This window comes from Heloderma suspectum, chromosome 11, assembly GCF_057233095.1.
Source record: "Heloderma suspectum isolate Gila_16-S chromosome 11, 16-S_ref, whole genome shotgun sequence".
Lineage (NCBI taxonomy): Eukaryota > Metazoa > Chordata > Lepidosauria > Squamata > Helodermatidae > Heloderma > Heloderma suspectum.
Window position 1 is genome coordinate 44402054 of NC_139468.1, and position 15842 is coordinate 44417895.

At 51.5% G+C, this 15842-nt stretch overlaps 2 protein-coding genes across 16 annotated transcripts in view; one reads left to right on the top strand and one right to left on the bottom strand.

Moving 5' to 3' along the window:
• Positions 1-1116: 1116 nt before the first annotated feature.
• Positions 1117-8943, bottom strand: LOC146337372 (uncharacterized). Its single transcript, XM_084817822.1, has 2 exons — positions 7143-8943; positions 1117-1144 (listed from the first exon to the last, which is right to left on the bottom strand). Exon 1 carries the CDS (start codon positions 8743-8745, stop codon positions 7180-7182), a length of 1566 nt encoding a protein of 521 aa, XP_084673948.1. The 5' UTR covers positions 8746-8943; the 3' UTR covers positions 1117-1144; positions 7143-7179.
• The window catches only part of PPIP5K1 (diphosphoinositol pentakisphosphate kinase 1), a 109391-nt gene continuing 101451 nt past the window's right edge, over positions 7903-15842 (top strand). For 10 of the 15 annotated variants that reach the window (XR_014785445.1, XM_084817807.1, XM_084817810.1 and 7 more), the window contains exons 1-5: positions 7903-8099; positions 8820-9304; positions 9985-10180; positions 10265-10355; positions 10952-11037. Coding sequence is in view for 14 of the 15 variants with exons in the window: in XM_084817807.1 (XP_084673933.1) it covers positions 8990-9304; positions 9985-10180; positions 10265-10355; positions 10952-11037 (688 nt within the window). In the remaining variant the exon portion in view is untranslated. Of the gene's footprint in view, positions 8100-8819; positions 9305-9984; positions 10181-10264; positions 10356-10951; positions 11038-11495; positions 15678-15842 lie in introns of those variants that run through there. The other 5 variants (XM_084817813.1, XM_084817814.1, XM_084817812.1 and 2 more) reach the window with 3 other exon arrangements.

Here is a 15842-nt window from a genome sequence, read left to right on the forward strand (position 1 = left end):
AACAAGGCAGTGATACATGAAGGGGTCAATATTATTACAGCACCAAAAACAAAACATCTCCTTGATGCCAGAAAAGCATTCAACAAATTGGAATGGCCCTTCCTACTTCAATTTTGTGAAAGCATGGAAACGGGCACAAATTTTATAAAAGTCCTTAGAAGATTGTATCTCTCCAACTGGGTGATTATCAGGATGAACTATTATGATTCATTGCCTTTAAACACACAGTGGGGAACAGAGCAGGGATGTCCTATGCTCCCCTCTACTTGCTTTTGCTATGGAACCACTAGCAAACACACTTGGGCAGGATCCACTCTTGACAGGGCAGTGGGGGAGGTGCGGTATGCTGATGACATTGCCATGACATTGACAAACCCCAAAACCAAGCTGGCAAGAACTTTGCAAATCACAGAAGACTATTAAAGATCAATGATCGCAAATCAAGCATTCTTGGTCTGAATATGACACAAGAAAAATAAAATAAACCAAACACACTTGTAATATTTCCATCTCCCCTAGAATTAAATACATAAGGATTCATATTCCAGAGCAGTTGGGAAAAATTCATTAAGCTGTATTACAAGCCCCCTTTCAGGCAGATAGGGGATCTATTCTGAAAATGGGTATCACTTAACCTGTCCTGGCTCAGCAGAATTGCATCCCTGAAGATGACAGCCTTGCTGAAGCTGAATTCCCTATTTCAGACCCTTCCAATACATCTATCAGAACACTATTTAAATACATGACAGACAAATTTACACAATTTGTACATGACAACAAAAAGTCCAGACTTGTCAACAATGTCCTATTTCCACAAACCAAAAAAGGAGGCTTGGGAATGCCAAACATGGAGATTTATTCTGAGGCGTTCCAACTTAGGCAGTTGATACAAATTCTGGACAATCACTCCAGGAACTCAAAGGATTTAATCTACATGAAGAAACAAATAAAACTATTAATGAATTAGATCATCCGTTTTTAAAGTGCACTTTGTTAATACGATCCCCTGTCGTTCCTTTTTATTTCACCTAAAAAAAAAAAGAGAACAAATTTAATCAATTTCGGCACTGGGAGAACCATGGCCTTTACAGATTGACAGATTTGCTCAATGGACTTACCCCGCAAACTGGGGAACAACTGAAATCTGTTAGAAAATACAAAATTTAATCAGAATTCAATCAAATTAGCAATTTTCCAATATGCTGATTATGTATATCCTAAAATACACTCTGAAAACCTCCTAATACAAAACAATAGACACAAAAGGTCTGACCTCAATTACATATAAATTATTCCTGGATATACAATTTCCTTGAACGGATGCAATTATTCAGGTATGGGAAACAGACCTGGGGAAAACTCTTGATAAAGGGAAATGGGCTAAATTGTACTAGCAAGCCCCAGTGAAATCTGCCTCTGCAAAAACAAAATAAAATATGATTAAGGTACTTTAGAGGCGGTATTTCACTTGTAGACTTCATTATATTTATAAAAATATCTCACCCAAGTGCTAGAGGTGTTTTGTGGTCATGCATGGCAATCAATCAGTTTTGGCAAAAAGTTTTTAAGGAGACTGCTTTAATTACAGATCAAGTGATACGTATTTCTCCAATGGAAGGGTTACTCTCAATATATGACAAAGGGGCTATACAAGGAAGCAAGCTCCCAGAAGGGGCTCTAGAAGCAAGCAAGCTCCCAGAGAGCGAGCGATCAAAGTGAGCAAACAGGGAGAGCAAACAGGAGTTGGCCAGGGGAGTTGCAGTGGAAGAGGAGACAAAGGCAAAGTGGCGAGTGGGCTGGAGCAAGCCCAGGGGACTCTGCATTCTGAGTCGCCGTGTGCTCACCACGTGCTCCTGACTCCAACTGAATTGAGGGGGTGTGGCCTGTGTAATCCCAGCAGTTGTTTGGGCAGGAAATTTCAGTCTGTTTCCTGTCTCCTAGCTGAGCAGAGCAGAAGAAGCTGCTCTAGCTGGTCTAGGGTCTATACAAGGAAGCAAGCTCCCAGAGAGCAAGCAATCAGAGCAAGCGAACAGGGAGAGCAAACAGGAGTTGGCCAGTGGAGGTCAAAGGGGAGGCCCCTAACATATTTTTTCTCATTTTTAAAAAAATGCTTTTTCTTGTAACACACACTTCCATACCAGTGGGACTCTGTTTTTAACCTCCAGTGAATAGAGGACAAAGCACAGGCTACTCCAGTACTATCAGAAAGTAAAAAAAACATAAAGGGAATAGAAATAATGGAAGGAAAAGACTCTCCAGTGGTGGTGACCTGCGAGGTGTGTGCCATGTTTGTTTTCTTGCCTGAGATGAACATGGCCTACACTTGCAACAAGTGCAAGTTGATCACACTGCTGGGAGAAAAAGTAAGAGGACTGGAGCGGCGAGTGTCGACCCTCCAGGGAATAAGAGAACACGAAGAGTTCTTGCACAGAATGGGGGAACTACAGCAGCAAAGCGAAGTACAGAAGCTAGAAGAGCAACAGCAAGCTGAGGCGGAAAAGGGAATTGCTGAGGTGAGAAAAAATGAAGTACAGGATACTCCTTGGAAAAGGGTGGCAGTTAGGAGCAGAAGAACTAGGCGCCACTCTGCACCAGTGGAGGCAGTGGAACTAGGGAACCATTTCCAGGTACTTGAGGATGACACTGGAGGACAGCCTGCAGAGGAAGAATTACAGGGGAACCTGCATGAGAGTGAGCAAGAGGCTGAAGGCCAGCCAAGCAGAGGCGATGAAACCCAGGCCTACAGCTACAAGAAGAGAAGAGTGGTAGTAGTGGGAGACTCCTTGCTGCGTGGGATCGAGACCCAAGTATGTCACGAAGACCCATGGACTCGCCAGGTATGCTGTCTTCCAGGAGGACGGATGAGAGACGTGACTGAAGGGTTGCCTGCACTCATAAAGCCCACTGACAGGTATCCCTTTCTTCTCATCCATGTGGGAACAAATGATACCGCCAAGTGGAGCTACGAAGAGATGTCAGACATTGACGCTTTGGGAAGGAAACTCAAGAACTTTGGGGCCCAGATAGTTTTCTCATCCATCCTTCCAGTAGTTAGGAGGAGGATAGAAAGGGAACGAAAAATACTCCGGGTGATTGACTGGCTACGAAGGTGGTGCTGACGAGAGAGATTTGGATTCTGGGACCATGGGCTATACTTCCTGGAAGATGGACTGTTGGCAAGGGACGGGTTGCACCTCACAAAGGATGGGAAGAATGTGTTTGGCCACAGCATGAAGAACTTCATCAGGAGGGCTTTAAACTGAATCCCACGGGGAAGGGTGACGGAAAGTTGGGGGTAACAATGGACAAAGGCTTATGCACCGCAACGGAGAGAACAGCTCTAATAGCGCCCAATAATAGTATTTACAAACATGCAGGAAGAAAGCCAGATTATAAAGCACATGGTCTTCGATGTCTATATACTAATGCCCAGAGTATGGGAAACAAACAGAACGAACTGGAACTCTTAATACAAGAGGGAAAGTATGACTTGATAGGTGTAAATGAGACTTGGTGGGATGACTGGAATACAGCAACTGAAGGACATTACTTGTTCAAAAAGAACAGGAGGAACAGAAAGGGAGGTGGAGTCGCACTATATGTGAAAAATACATATCGCTGCACAGAAATCAGGAGGAGGAGCTTGGTAGCCCCATCGAGAGCATCTGGGTTAAAATAAATGGAGCAAAGAATAAAAGGAACCTGGTGGTCGGAGTCTACTACCGGCCACCCAATCAAGGAGAAGATGAGGATGAAACTTTTGAAAAGCAAATTGCCAAGGTTTCAAGGAAGCATGATGTAGTAGTCATGGGGGACTTCAATTTCCCCGATATTTGTTGGGAGACAAATTCTGCAAAACATGGCCCCCCCAGGAAATTCCTGACTTGTGTGGTAGATAACTTCCTCCAACAGAAAATAGAGGAAGGAACTAGAGGATCGGTTATCCTTGACTTGATCCTAACCAACAGAGATGACTTAGTGGATTAAAGGAGCAGTTACAGGAACTCTGGGGGAAAGTGACCATGTTGTACTTGAGTTCTTGGTTCTAAGGGAGTGTAGTCAAATGCGTACCTTGGATTTTAGGAAAGCTGATTTTAATAAACTCAGAACAATCATCAGTAAGGTCCCATGGCAAGCAACTGAGAAAAGGAGTCCAAGATGGGTGGGAGTTTTTAAAGAAGGAAATTCTGAAGGCACAATTACAAACAATTCCAGTAAGAAAAAAAGGTGGAAGACAATAGAAGAAGCCAATGTGGCTTCACAAAAAGCTTAGAGATGACCTGAAAACAAAAAAGGACACATATAGGAAGTGGAAGGAAGGCCAAGCTACAAAGGAAGAGTACAGGAAGGTAGCACAGAATTGCAGGGGTGTCCTTAGGAAGGCTAAAGCTGAGAACGAGCTGAGGTTAGCGAGGGATGCTAAAAGCAACAAGAAGGCTTTCTTCATATATGTGCATAGCAAAAGACAGAGGAACAAAATGGTGGTTCAACTATTAGATAAGGATGGCAAATGATAACAGATGACAAGGAAAAGGCAGAAGTGCTCAATTCCTACTTTGGCTCAGTCTTCTCCCAAAAGAGGGTTTATGACCCCCCCAGCAAAGTACAGGCCGAAGGGGCAGGATTGCAGCTTGAGATTGATAGGCATATGGTCAAGGAACATCTAATTACTTTGAATGAGTTCAAATCTCCAGGGCCAGATGAACTGTGTTGTTGTTCAGTCGTTCAGTTGTGTCCGACTCTTCGTGACCACATGGACCAATTCACGCCAGGCCTTCCTGTCCTGCGCTCTCTCCCGGAGCGTGCTCAAGTTCATATTCATTGCATCCGTGATGCTATCTAGCCATCTCATCCTCTGCCGTCCCCTTCTCCTTTTGCCTTCAGTCTTTCCCAGCATCAGGGTCTTTTCCAGAGAGTTTTCTCTTCGCCATTAGGTGGCCTAGAGTAATAAAGGAACTGGCAGAAGAACTCTCAGAACCATGTTGTCCTATCTTCAAAAAGGACAAAAAGGAGGAACCTGGGAACTACAGACCAGTCAGTCTGACCTCAATCCCTGGGAACATTCTGGAGCAGATTCTAAAGCAATCCATCTGTAAGCACCTTGAAAACAATGCAGTGATTACTCGAAGCCAACATGGATTTGTCAAGAACAAATCCTGCCAGACGATCCTGATCTCATTTTTTTTATCAGGTCACCTCCCTTGTGGACTGTGGGAATGCTGTGGACATCATATACCTCAACTTCAGCAAAGCTTTTGACAAAGTGCCCTGTGATATCGCAATGAGCAAACTAGCTCAAAGTGGGCTAGATGAAGCAATTATCAGATGGATCCACAGTTGGCTACAGAATCGGACTCAAAGAGTGCTTATCAATGGGACCTTCTCAAACTGGGGAGAGGTAATGATCAGGGTACTGCAGGGCTCAGTCCTGGGCCCAGTGCTCGTCAACATTTTTATTAATGACTTGGAGGAGGAGGTGCAGGGAATGCTGATCAGATTTGCAGATGACACAAAATTGGGTGGGACAACTAATACCCTGGAAGACAGAAACAGAATTCAAAGTGATCTTGATAGACTGGAGTGCTGGGCAGAAAACAACAGAATGAATTTAATAGGGAGAAATGCCAAGTTCTGCACCTAGGTACAAGAAACCAAATGCACAGTTACAAGATGGGCAATACTTGGTTCAACAATACAACAGGCGAGAAGGACCTTGGAATTGTTGTAGATCACAAGTTGAATATGAGCCAACAATCTAATGTGGCTGCAAAAAAGGCAAATGCTCTTTTGGGCTGCATTAATAGAAGCATAGCTTCCAATTCCCGGGAAGTACTAGTCCCCCTCTACTCAGCACTGGTTAGGCCTCATCTGGAGTACTGTGTCCAGTTCTGGGCACCACACTTTAAGAAGGATGCAGACAAGCTGGAGAGGGTTCAGAGGAGGGCAACAAAGATGATCAGGGGACTGGAAACAAAGCTCTGTGAAGAGAGACTGAAGGAACTGGGCATGTTTAGCCTTGAGAAGACTGAGGGGAGATAGGACAGCGCTCTTCATGTACTTGAAAGGTTGTCACAGAGAGGAAGGCCAGGATCGCTTCTCAAACATCCCAGAGTGCGAGACACGGAATAATGGGCTCAAGTGACAGGAAGCCAGATTCCGGCTGAACATCAGGAAAAACTTCCTGACTGTTAGAGCAATATGACAATGGAAGTCATTCCCTAGGGAGGTGGTGGGCTCTCCCACACTGGAGGCGTTCAAGATGAGGCTGGACAGCCATCTGTCAGGGATGCTTTCACTTAAGATTCCTGCACTGAGCAGGGGGTTGGACTCGATAGCTTTATAGGCCCCTTCCAACCCTACTATTATATGATTCTATGGAAACAATTTAAAAAACAAGGTTGTTCTGACATTCTTTTGGGTAGCGGCTAGGATGGAAACAGTGAAGAATTGGAAAAAGCACTCAGGGCAGAATTCACCAGGGCGCTTATACCCTCTCCGATTCTCTTATGCCCTGCCAATTCTGTTGCACAAGTGGGGACTACTTTGGGATGAGTGAAATCTTATCAGGACAGTGCTGAGACCGGACTGGGAGCCAGGAGATCTGGGTTCTAGTCCCTACTTGGCCATGGAAGCTCAATGGGTGACTCTGGGCCAGTCACAGACTCTCAGCACAACCTACCTCACAGGGTTGTTGTGAGGATAAAGTGGAGCAGAGAAAAATGTAAGCCGCCTTGGGTTCCCTGCAAGAGGAAAAAGGGTGGGATATAAATTAATATAATTAATATAAATTAATAAAAAAAAGAAATGATTATGCCACAGCAGGAAGAAAACGTCTCTGTGCATGGGGTGTGCATGCTTATCTTCCTGTTTGCTGTGCCATATTTAATCATGGAACACTTTATCTGGTGCTGCTCGACAGAGAGGCCTTGCTAAATCTGGACTTGAGTATGTGACTTACTGCTGTTGCCTTCATGGAAGAATTGCTTGCTCAATGTAAGGTCTCCAAGCCTTGACTAGCTCTGTTCCGGACTGTTTCTTAAAGTAAACATGCCATATTCCGCCACATCCGGGCTGTTTATGCATGCTCATGCGCCAAGCAGCTTGCACACATCGTGTCTTTAATTTAAACACTTATAGCCCACCTTTCCGTGCAAAAGCGTCTTTCCGTGCAGCCAGAGTTCATGCTAGCTGCAAGTGGCACTTGTAAATGCATCTCCAGCACCAAGGAGCTGAGCGCGGTCTGCGGCAGCCCGAGGATGCTGAGACGCGGTGCGCCCGCACCGCACCATTCCGCTGGGCCGCAAGCGAGCCGGGGAAAGTCTGCCTGGGGGCGCCCCGCTCTGTTCCCCGGCCACTCCGGAGATCCGCGACCGTCCCTCCTGCCCGGAGCCACCCCGCGAGAGGAGGCAGACTGGGGCAGGCCCAGGCCCAGGCCCAGGCCCGGCTCCGGCGCCCCCGTGCAGGCTGCGCGCCGGCGCGCGTTCCCGCAGGCGAGGGCAGCGCCGCGAGCGGGCCGCGCTGCTGCCCCCGCGGCCGGCACGCCCACAGCCGCCGCAGGCCGGAGCGCCGCGGGGGGTGCCGGCAGCGGAAGCCGGCCTCGCCGCGGCGGGCGGGCGGGCGCGCGCCCGAGGAAGGCCCCGCCGGGGAGGCCTCGCCCGCCCCCGCGGACTGCCCGCCGCCCCGCGGCGCCCTCCCTCGCCGGCGCAGCCACGCGCCGCGCCGCGCCGCCGCGGAAGCGGCAGGACGAAGCCGCCTGACCCCGGCGCGCCCCACCTCCGCCACGCACCGATTGGCCGCCTCCCGGCAGCAGACACGCCGCCATTGGCCCGACGGAGGCTGGCGGGCGGGACGCGCGGGCGGGGCGGGGCCTTGGCTCCGCCCCCTGTCCGGGCCTGGAGGGGCGGGGTCGGCAGGGAGAATTTCTGCAGGAGCCGCTTCTCTCCTCCCCGCGCGGCTCACTCTGCTGCCCCGCGAGGCGAGGCGAGGCGGCTGGCCCGGCCCGGCCCGGCCCGCCTCCGGTGTGCGGCGGGCCACTCCTCGGCCAGCGCCCGCCAGGTGCCTCGGCCTGCAGCGCTCTCCCCCAGCCCGCGGAGCCGAAGGTGAGGGTCGGCGGGCAGGACGCCCGGAGGGCCGCGCGCCGCCCGCCCTGGGCCAGGGGCCCGCGCCCCGCGCTCGCCGCGCGTCCCTGCAGCCCGGGTGTTGCTGCCTCGGGCTTCCCCTCCGCGAGCCGTCGCAGCGAGTGCGAGGGCTCCTGGAAGAAGCCTGGCGGGGCCTCCCCGCGGAGCGGGCGACGCCGGCGGAGTCGGCGAGGCCCGCGCCCGCGCCAGGCCTGCCGCGCTCAGGCTCCGTGGCGCAGCCGCGAGCGGGCTTCTGCCGATGGCCGCGGGCGCGGCGGGCGGGCCGCTCTGGGCCCGGGGCCCGCGTGGGACCTCGGCCGGGCGCGGGGCGCAGAGAGCGGCCTCTCGCGTGCGCGTCTCGGAAGCGCTGTCCGGAAACGCGGGTCTGCTGCAGGCTCGGGGAAGGCCGGCCGAAGGCGAGGGACTGCCGCGGAAGCGCCGGCGAGCGGAAGCCCCCACGCAGGCCTGCCGCGCGCTTCCGCGGGGAGGGTGAGCCCCGCTCCGGGCCCCGCCCGAGGCGAGCAGAGCGCCTTCCCTGCTTCCGAGCTCGGTGTTGGCAGACGCCTGTTCTGACACGGGCACTCGCGGGCCTCCTTGGCCCGGCGTATGGAGGAGCCCGCGCCCTCATCCAGCCGTGCCCCGCGGGCTGCCTCTCTGGAGCTGCTCGGGGCTCCCAGCCTAAGCTCTTCCTCTTTGCCGCAGGCTTCCTGGGTTGGTGAAGCGTCAGCTTTAGGAAAGCGGCCTGTGCCCTCCAAGGCTGCTGATCCAGTGGAAGCTGCTGCCAGGCCCACCTCCTAATGCGCCTTGATTCAGCCGGCAGCCTGAGCCATGCAGCAGTGTAAGGCAGTCTAGCCCACGCCTGCGAGGGGAGGATGCCCCTCCCAGCCCGTGGGGGAGAGGGCTCGCTGCCTTCCCCACGTCTCTGCTTGCCACGGCAGCGCCTCTCTCTGCTGCCCCGTTGCCTTTGCCTGTGTGCTGGGCTTTCTTCTGATTCTGGCTTGCTTGCAGAGCGGGGATGGTTGGTCTCCCAGACTGGAATGTTGTCCTGGACGACCACCCTTAAGGGCGACATCACGGCTCCCAAGTTCTTTGTGGGCTCCCGAGATGACGAGGTGGGCTTCCTGGGATCAGACATGAAGATGGACGAGATCGATTTCTTTGAGGATGAGGAGGAAGAGGAAGAGTCGGTAAGGAGCCCAGGGTCGGTGCTTGTGTTGGCGGCAGCTCCCTTGCCCAGTGGTTTTGCTTGTGCCTCCAGGATTAGGTGGGCTGTAAGTACAAGCACATTTATGAGACTGGAGGCTGGTGGCAAGGAACCTTGCGGCTTCCCTGGATAAGCCTGTGGCCAGGCAGTCTGGCAATTCTTTCAGGTAGATTCAGAGTGTTGCAAAAGCAGCAGCCACGTTGGGCAGCTTTCTGTACTGCTGAGGGCTGCTGAGAAAGAGAGACATTTTCCTCCTTGGAGGATCTGTTCACTTACTCCCAAGGACTCCCTTTTAAGGTAGTGGGTCATCTCGAAGCCTGCCATGAACTAAGCACGTAGGGAGTCGCTGTTCTATCTAGCGCCCCCACCCCCTGATCTGTCCCTTTAACTGTTCCCAGATGTCATGCAACACACAGAGCTGGGAGTGGTGGTGTGGAGCTGCTGCTTTTATCCCCACCCTGTTGCCTTTTCCCCCTTTTGGGCTGCCTTTGGATGGGGGGGAGTTTGCTCTGACTTGTCCCTTCTAGTCCCTTCTCCCAAGCCTTGCTGAAGATTTTCCTGGCATGGCTGGGTGATGTGGGGGAAGGGGCTGCTGCATGAGAATGCCCGCTGCCCAAGGCAGAAGCTGCCTGGCTTTCTGTCCATGTGCTGGCATTTCCTCAGCCTCCGGAGCGGCAGATTGTGGTTGGCATTTGTGCCATGACCAAAAAATCCAAATCAAAGCCAATGACACAAATCTTGGAGCGGCTGTGCAAGTTTGAGTACATCACGGTGGTGATCATGGGGGAAGACGTCATTCTGAACGAGCCTGTGGAGAACTGGCCACCCTGTGACTGCCTCATCTCTTTCCACTCCAAAGGTAAACCTACCTCCTGATGCCCCAAATCCTCTGGCTGATGCCTGTTAATGGCCGGTGCTGAGGCTAGTTCCTCTTGTCTTTCAGGGTTTCCACTGGACAAGGCTGTTGCTTATGCCAGGCTTCGCAGCCCTTTTCTGATTAATGATCTTGATATGCAATATTACATTCAGGACAGGTAGGACTCTGGCATAAACAGAGGTGAACTCTGTGGGGTAAGGTGGGCCAGCAGAGGAGAAGGATCATTCCCAGGGCTGGTTGTGTGCTGCAGGTGCAGAATGCAGTTTCTTGAGAGTTTACGTTTATGGTTTTTAAAGCCACGTTTTCCAGCCCCATGACTGGAAAGCTTAAGGTTAGAAGCCCGTGACCAGTGTCTGTGGTAGAGCAGGAAAGCCAGCACGGGGGAGGGAGGCAGGGCAGAGGCTGAATAGATGATCCAAAACAAGCAGACATTTGCGGAAGTGATTAATTGCGCTATATTGGGTTTTTCTTGATGCAGAGTTTAAATAAACTCTGATGTCCTTGTCCTGTATCATAACTCACTGCTAAGCAGAGTAGCAAGGAGGGTGTCTTTACTTCTAAGGCAGCTTAGCCTGAGACCTGACTGGGCATTGGTGGTCTCTCAGCTGGGCCTTCCCCGCAAAGAAGGGGCCTTGGATGCCACATTTCAGGGGAGACTGCCTGACTGTGCTGGACACTCTGTGGGCCCAGGCAAGCAGGAAGTGAGGCCATCCTTGTGGTGGTAGCCCTGCTGTTGCTCCATGTCCTCTGCAGGCGGGAGGTGTACCGGATCCTGCAGGAAGAGGGAATAGACTTGCCCCGCTATGCTGTGCTCAACCGAGACCCTGACAAGCCAGATGGTGAGTGGCTTGGGAGGGGAGGGTGGGACTGCTGCTGGCGGAAGGAGTCAGCCTGGCCCTGGGTTGCCCTGAGCCAGTCACGTGGGTGAGGCTCTCCTGGAGATGTCAGGGCATGGCTGGTACAGCTGGGGAAGGGTTTTGCCATGGGCCTGTGGCAGCAGGGTTGGGGGCTGGACAAACGTCCTGCTCTCCAGTTGGCAAATGCCAAACAGTTGACTCCTTCTGCCAGCCCCTGCGATGCCCCTTAAGGATGACAGATTCCGAAGGAGCCCTTCTCTCCTAGCGTCTGCTGGCAGCCAATTACCCTTCCTGTCAGGCCGTCAGATATTTATTTGTTTTTTATTTCTAGCCCACTTTTTCTTCAAGGGCCTCAAGCACCCCCCACCCCCCAGTTTGGGCTGAGAGAGAGAGAGACAGAGAGAGACTTAGTCCGTGGGCTAAAAGCTGAAAACTGACATATTGGTACCAAGTAAGGTGGCAAAATTTCACAGGTTAAATTCAGAAAAGTCTGTTGTGAAAATGGATCCACCAGCAAAAGGAAGCATGCTGCCACAACACTGGCAACATCGTGATTGCATTATTCATTGATCTGCTGAAACATCAACTGCAAGGCTGGTGTCCCCTCAGACCCTTCAACCACAGCAAGCCTTGTTGAAAGCATCAGAAATCAGAAACCATAAAGCAATCGTAAGGGTGGCTGAAGATTTAGCAGAGGACGAAATACTTACATTGCAACGCCATAGGAAGTGCTGCAGCCTGTTTACAGTGGAAAAAGTTTGGATGCTATCATTTCTGAAGGTAACACAACTATTGAATCTAAGACAGAGGGACATGTTCAAAAAAACGTCCAGCAGACAAGGACCAGGCTCTTCTATAGTTTATGAGGCTAACGGCATCTTCTGTGAGGAAAAAAACCAAGTGTTTGAAAAGGCAAAAAACAAGAGAGCCTTTGGTTCAGTGTTGTAAACTACGTGCACAGGCTGGTACCAGAAGTGCAGCCATTAGGAAATTGCATACAAGGATGATTGCCATTGTCAACAGAGATCTTGTAGTTGCAGAAGCTCACTACCACCGGTCCTGTTACCTACCCTGTCTCCCCAAAGAATGAATCTGCTTGCAACGGTTCAGTCTGTTGTGATGGTACCAGAAATAATGATGAACTTCTGTATGATGAAATAGCTAACGAGGCATACAAAGAACTATTTTCATTCATAAGGAATGAACTGTTTATTATTTATTTATTAGATTTATTAGCTGCCCATCAGGCCGGCTACCCAGCCACTCCAGGCGGCGTACAACACTAATAAAACGAAATACAACGAATTTACATAATCAACTGAACAACACAGCATAACAAAACAACACTGCTCTAAAAAACTCTTAACACACCCCAAATGCTCGCCTGACCAGCCAGGTTTTTAAAGCCTGGCGGAAGCTCGTCAAAGAGGGGGCATGGCGGAGGTCACTAGGGAGGGAGTTCCACAGAGTGGGGGCCACCACAGAAAAGTCCATCTCCCTAGTCCTCACCAGCCTAGCTGTCCTTGCTGGTGGGACACAGAGAAGGCCATCCGAGGCTGATCTTGTTGAGTGGCGTCCCTGGTGTTGTTGGAGACACTCCTTAAGATAGACTGGGCTGGAACCATATAGGGTTTTAAAGGTCAATGCTAACTCCTTGAATTGGGCCCAGAAAACAACTGGTAACCAGTGCAACTCCTTCAGCACTGGAGTGATGTGATCTTGCTGATGGCTGGCTTTAATCAGGTGGGCCGCCGTGTTCTGCACCAGCTGCAACTTCCAAACCATCTTCAGGGGAAACCCCATATAGAGTGCATTAGTAGTAGTCGTCTAGGCAAGAGGAGACCAGGGCATGAACTACTGATGGGAGCAGATGGTTAGGGAGGCGGGCGCAGCCGCTGTATCAGATGGAGTTGGTACAGTGTTGCCTGGTTCTCGGCTGACACCTGAGCCTCCATGGACCGCTGGGAGTCTAAAATGATCCCCAGACTGCAGACCTGGCCCTTCAGTGGTAGCTGCACCCCATTAAACACCAGGTCAACATACCCCAACCTCCCTTGTCTCCCACAAAAAGTAGTTCGGGTTTGTCAGGGTTCAGTTTCAGCTTGGTCCTTCCCATCCAGCCACTCACCAACTCCAGACACTTGGACAGGGTTTCTACAGCCAACCGTGGCGAGCATTTGAATGGGAGGTAGAGTTGCATGTCATCCACATATTGGTGACACTGCATCCCAGATCTCCTGATGATAGCCCCCAGTGGCTTCACATAGATGTTAAATAACATAGGGGAGAGAATAGAACCCTGTGGCACCCCGCAAGTGAGCAGCCAAGGGTCTGAAGTCTCCTACCCCAGTGCTAACCTCTGGTACCTACCGGAGAGGAAGGACTGGAACCACCGTACTATGATATTTCCAATGCCCAGGCACTCCAGGAGGGTACCGTGGTCGACGGTATCAAAAGCTGCTGAGAGATCAAGGAGAACAAGGAGCATTCGCCCCTATCCAGAGTCCTCCCCATATCATCCACCAAGGTGACCAAGGCTGTTTCTGTCCCATGCCCAGGCCTGAAGCCCGATTGAAATAGATCCAGATAATTGGCTTCTTCCAAGTGTGCCTGCAACTGCAAAGCCACCACCTGCTCAATCACCTTGCCCCCAAACGGCAGATTCGAGACTGGGCGAAAGTTGCTCAAGTCTTGGGGATCCAAGGAGGGCGTCTTTAACAGTGGTCTTATCACCGCCTCCTTGAGGGCTGATGGCATCGCTCTCCTCGAGGGAGGCATTCACCACCGCCTTGATCCCCTCCCTAGGTCTCTCCCTGCAGCTCATAATGAGCCAAGATGGGCAAGGATCAAATAAGCAGGTGGTTGGCCTTACAGATGAAAGCACCTTGTCCACTTCCTCAGAAGAAAGAAGCTGGAACTGATCCGACACGACCAGTCCGCCACTGGCCACCCCTCGTTCACTAACTGTATCCACAGTGCATGTAATAGCACTCCTGATCTGGTCGATTTTATCTGCAAAGTGCTTTTCAGACTCATCACAGGAGGCCTTAGAATGCTCCATTCGTTCCAGAACAACTGGACTGACCATGGTTCGGACCACTTGGAACAGTCTCCTGGGATAGCACTCTGCAGACGGGATAGAGGCAGCATAAAAATTCCTTTTTGCTGCTCTTATCGCCATGTGGTAGTCTGAAGCTACAGCTCTAACCCATGTCCGATCGTCTTCAGAGCAAGATTTCCACCACTGGCGCTCTAGCTGTCTCACCTCCCGTTTCAGAGTTTGCAACCCTGGGGTGAACCACGGTGCAGGCTGAGCTCTGTTCAGGGGGAGAGGGTGTTTCGGAGCCACACGATCTAATGCCCCAGTGATGGCAGCATTCCAGTCATCCACCAGGGTCTCGACTAAGGGGCTGTTTGCGTGCCCAGAGAATCCCCAAGCGCATTCAGGAATCCATTTGGATCCATAAGACGCCTGAGGCTGACCATCTTAATGGCTCCTCCACCCCTGCGGAGGGGTTGTGGAACCAAGAAGTCCAAGCCCACCAGGAAGTGATCTGACAGTGACAAGGGGGTGGTGGATATACCCCCAATTTCCAGATCACTCCCCACCTCTCCGGAAACAAACACAAGGTCTAATGCATGACCAGCTACATGGGTGGGCCCAGTTGGAATAGGGTGCAGCTCCCAGGAAGTCATGGTCGCCATGAAGTCCTGAGGTGCTCCTGTGAGGATGGCCTCTGAATGTACGTTGAAGTCCCCCAACACCAACAAGTTAGGGGACTGCACACACACATCAGAGACCACCTCAAGCACCTCGGCCAGGGAGTCTGTTGTGCAGCGGGGTGGACGGTACACGAGCCGAATCCCCAGACTGCCCTTCGGGCCCAGCCTCCAGTACATGCAATCAGCAACCCCGGTCTCCTGGAGAGGGAGTCTGGGGAGGACCAAGGACTCCCAGTAGGTAACAGCCACTCCCTCCCCCTGACCCCCAGCCCTCGGCTGCTGCGCATATGAAAATCCAGCCAGGCAAATGGCCGCAAGAGTGGGAGCAGTGGCCTTGTCCAGCCAGGTCTCCGTAATACATGCCAGGTCAGCACCCTCATTCAGGATCATGTCACGGATGAGATGTTTTATGGGCAACGGACCTGGCATTACACGGCAGCCGTTGAAGGAGTCACGCATCCCCCAGCCATCCTTCGGCTTTGGACAGGTCCGGAACAGGGGCCAGGTATTATGCATCTCTCCCCTGTTCCCCTTACCTGGCATGGCCTGCCCATAGTGCTCCACCAGCATCTGCTGCCCAGCCTCGGTATGTTCTGGCCCCCAGAACTCCCCCCACTGCCTCCGCCAGGTGGACACACGCTTCCCTCGCTTCCACCTATCAGGTGGGCACTGTTCAAGAGGCCTCAAGTGATATGTATGACTGATCTCCAGACTGATGGCATCCATGAATTCCTTTGGTATTAACATTGTAAAAGATTCAACTGAGAAAAACTATTATGCATTGCAGAAAGAGCTTTCTGGAGTCCTCCACATATTTCCTAATGACAAAGAGAAATTGCTTCTGTATCTTGACTGTCTCTCAGTGTCCAACCTTGCAAAGGAAAACCAAGCTCTGAAAAGTAAGTTACTTCACGTAAGGTCTGCACTTAATGACAGTGTGGTTCAGGCTGCACTGCAGTTAAGAAATGACATCCAGAATCAAATGTTCACTGAGGCCTGGGCTCAGGTGATGTTCAAAGGTGTTAAGGAAATATCCAAGGTAGGTTAGGTTGGACAGTCAGAAA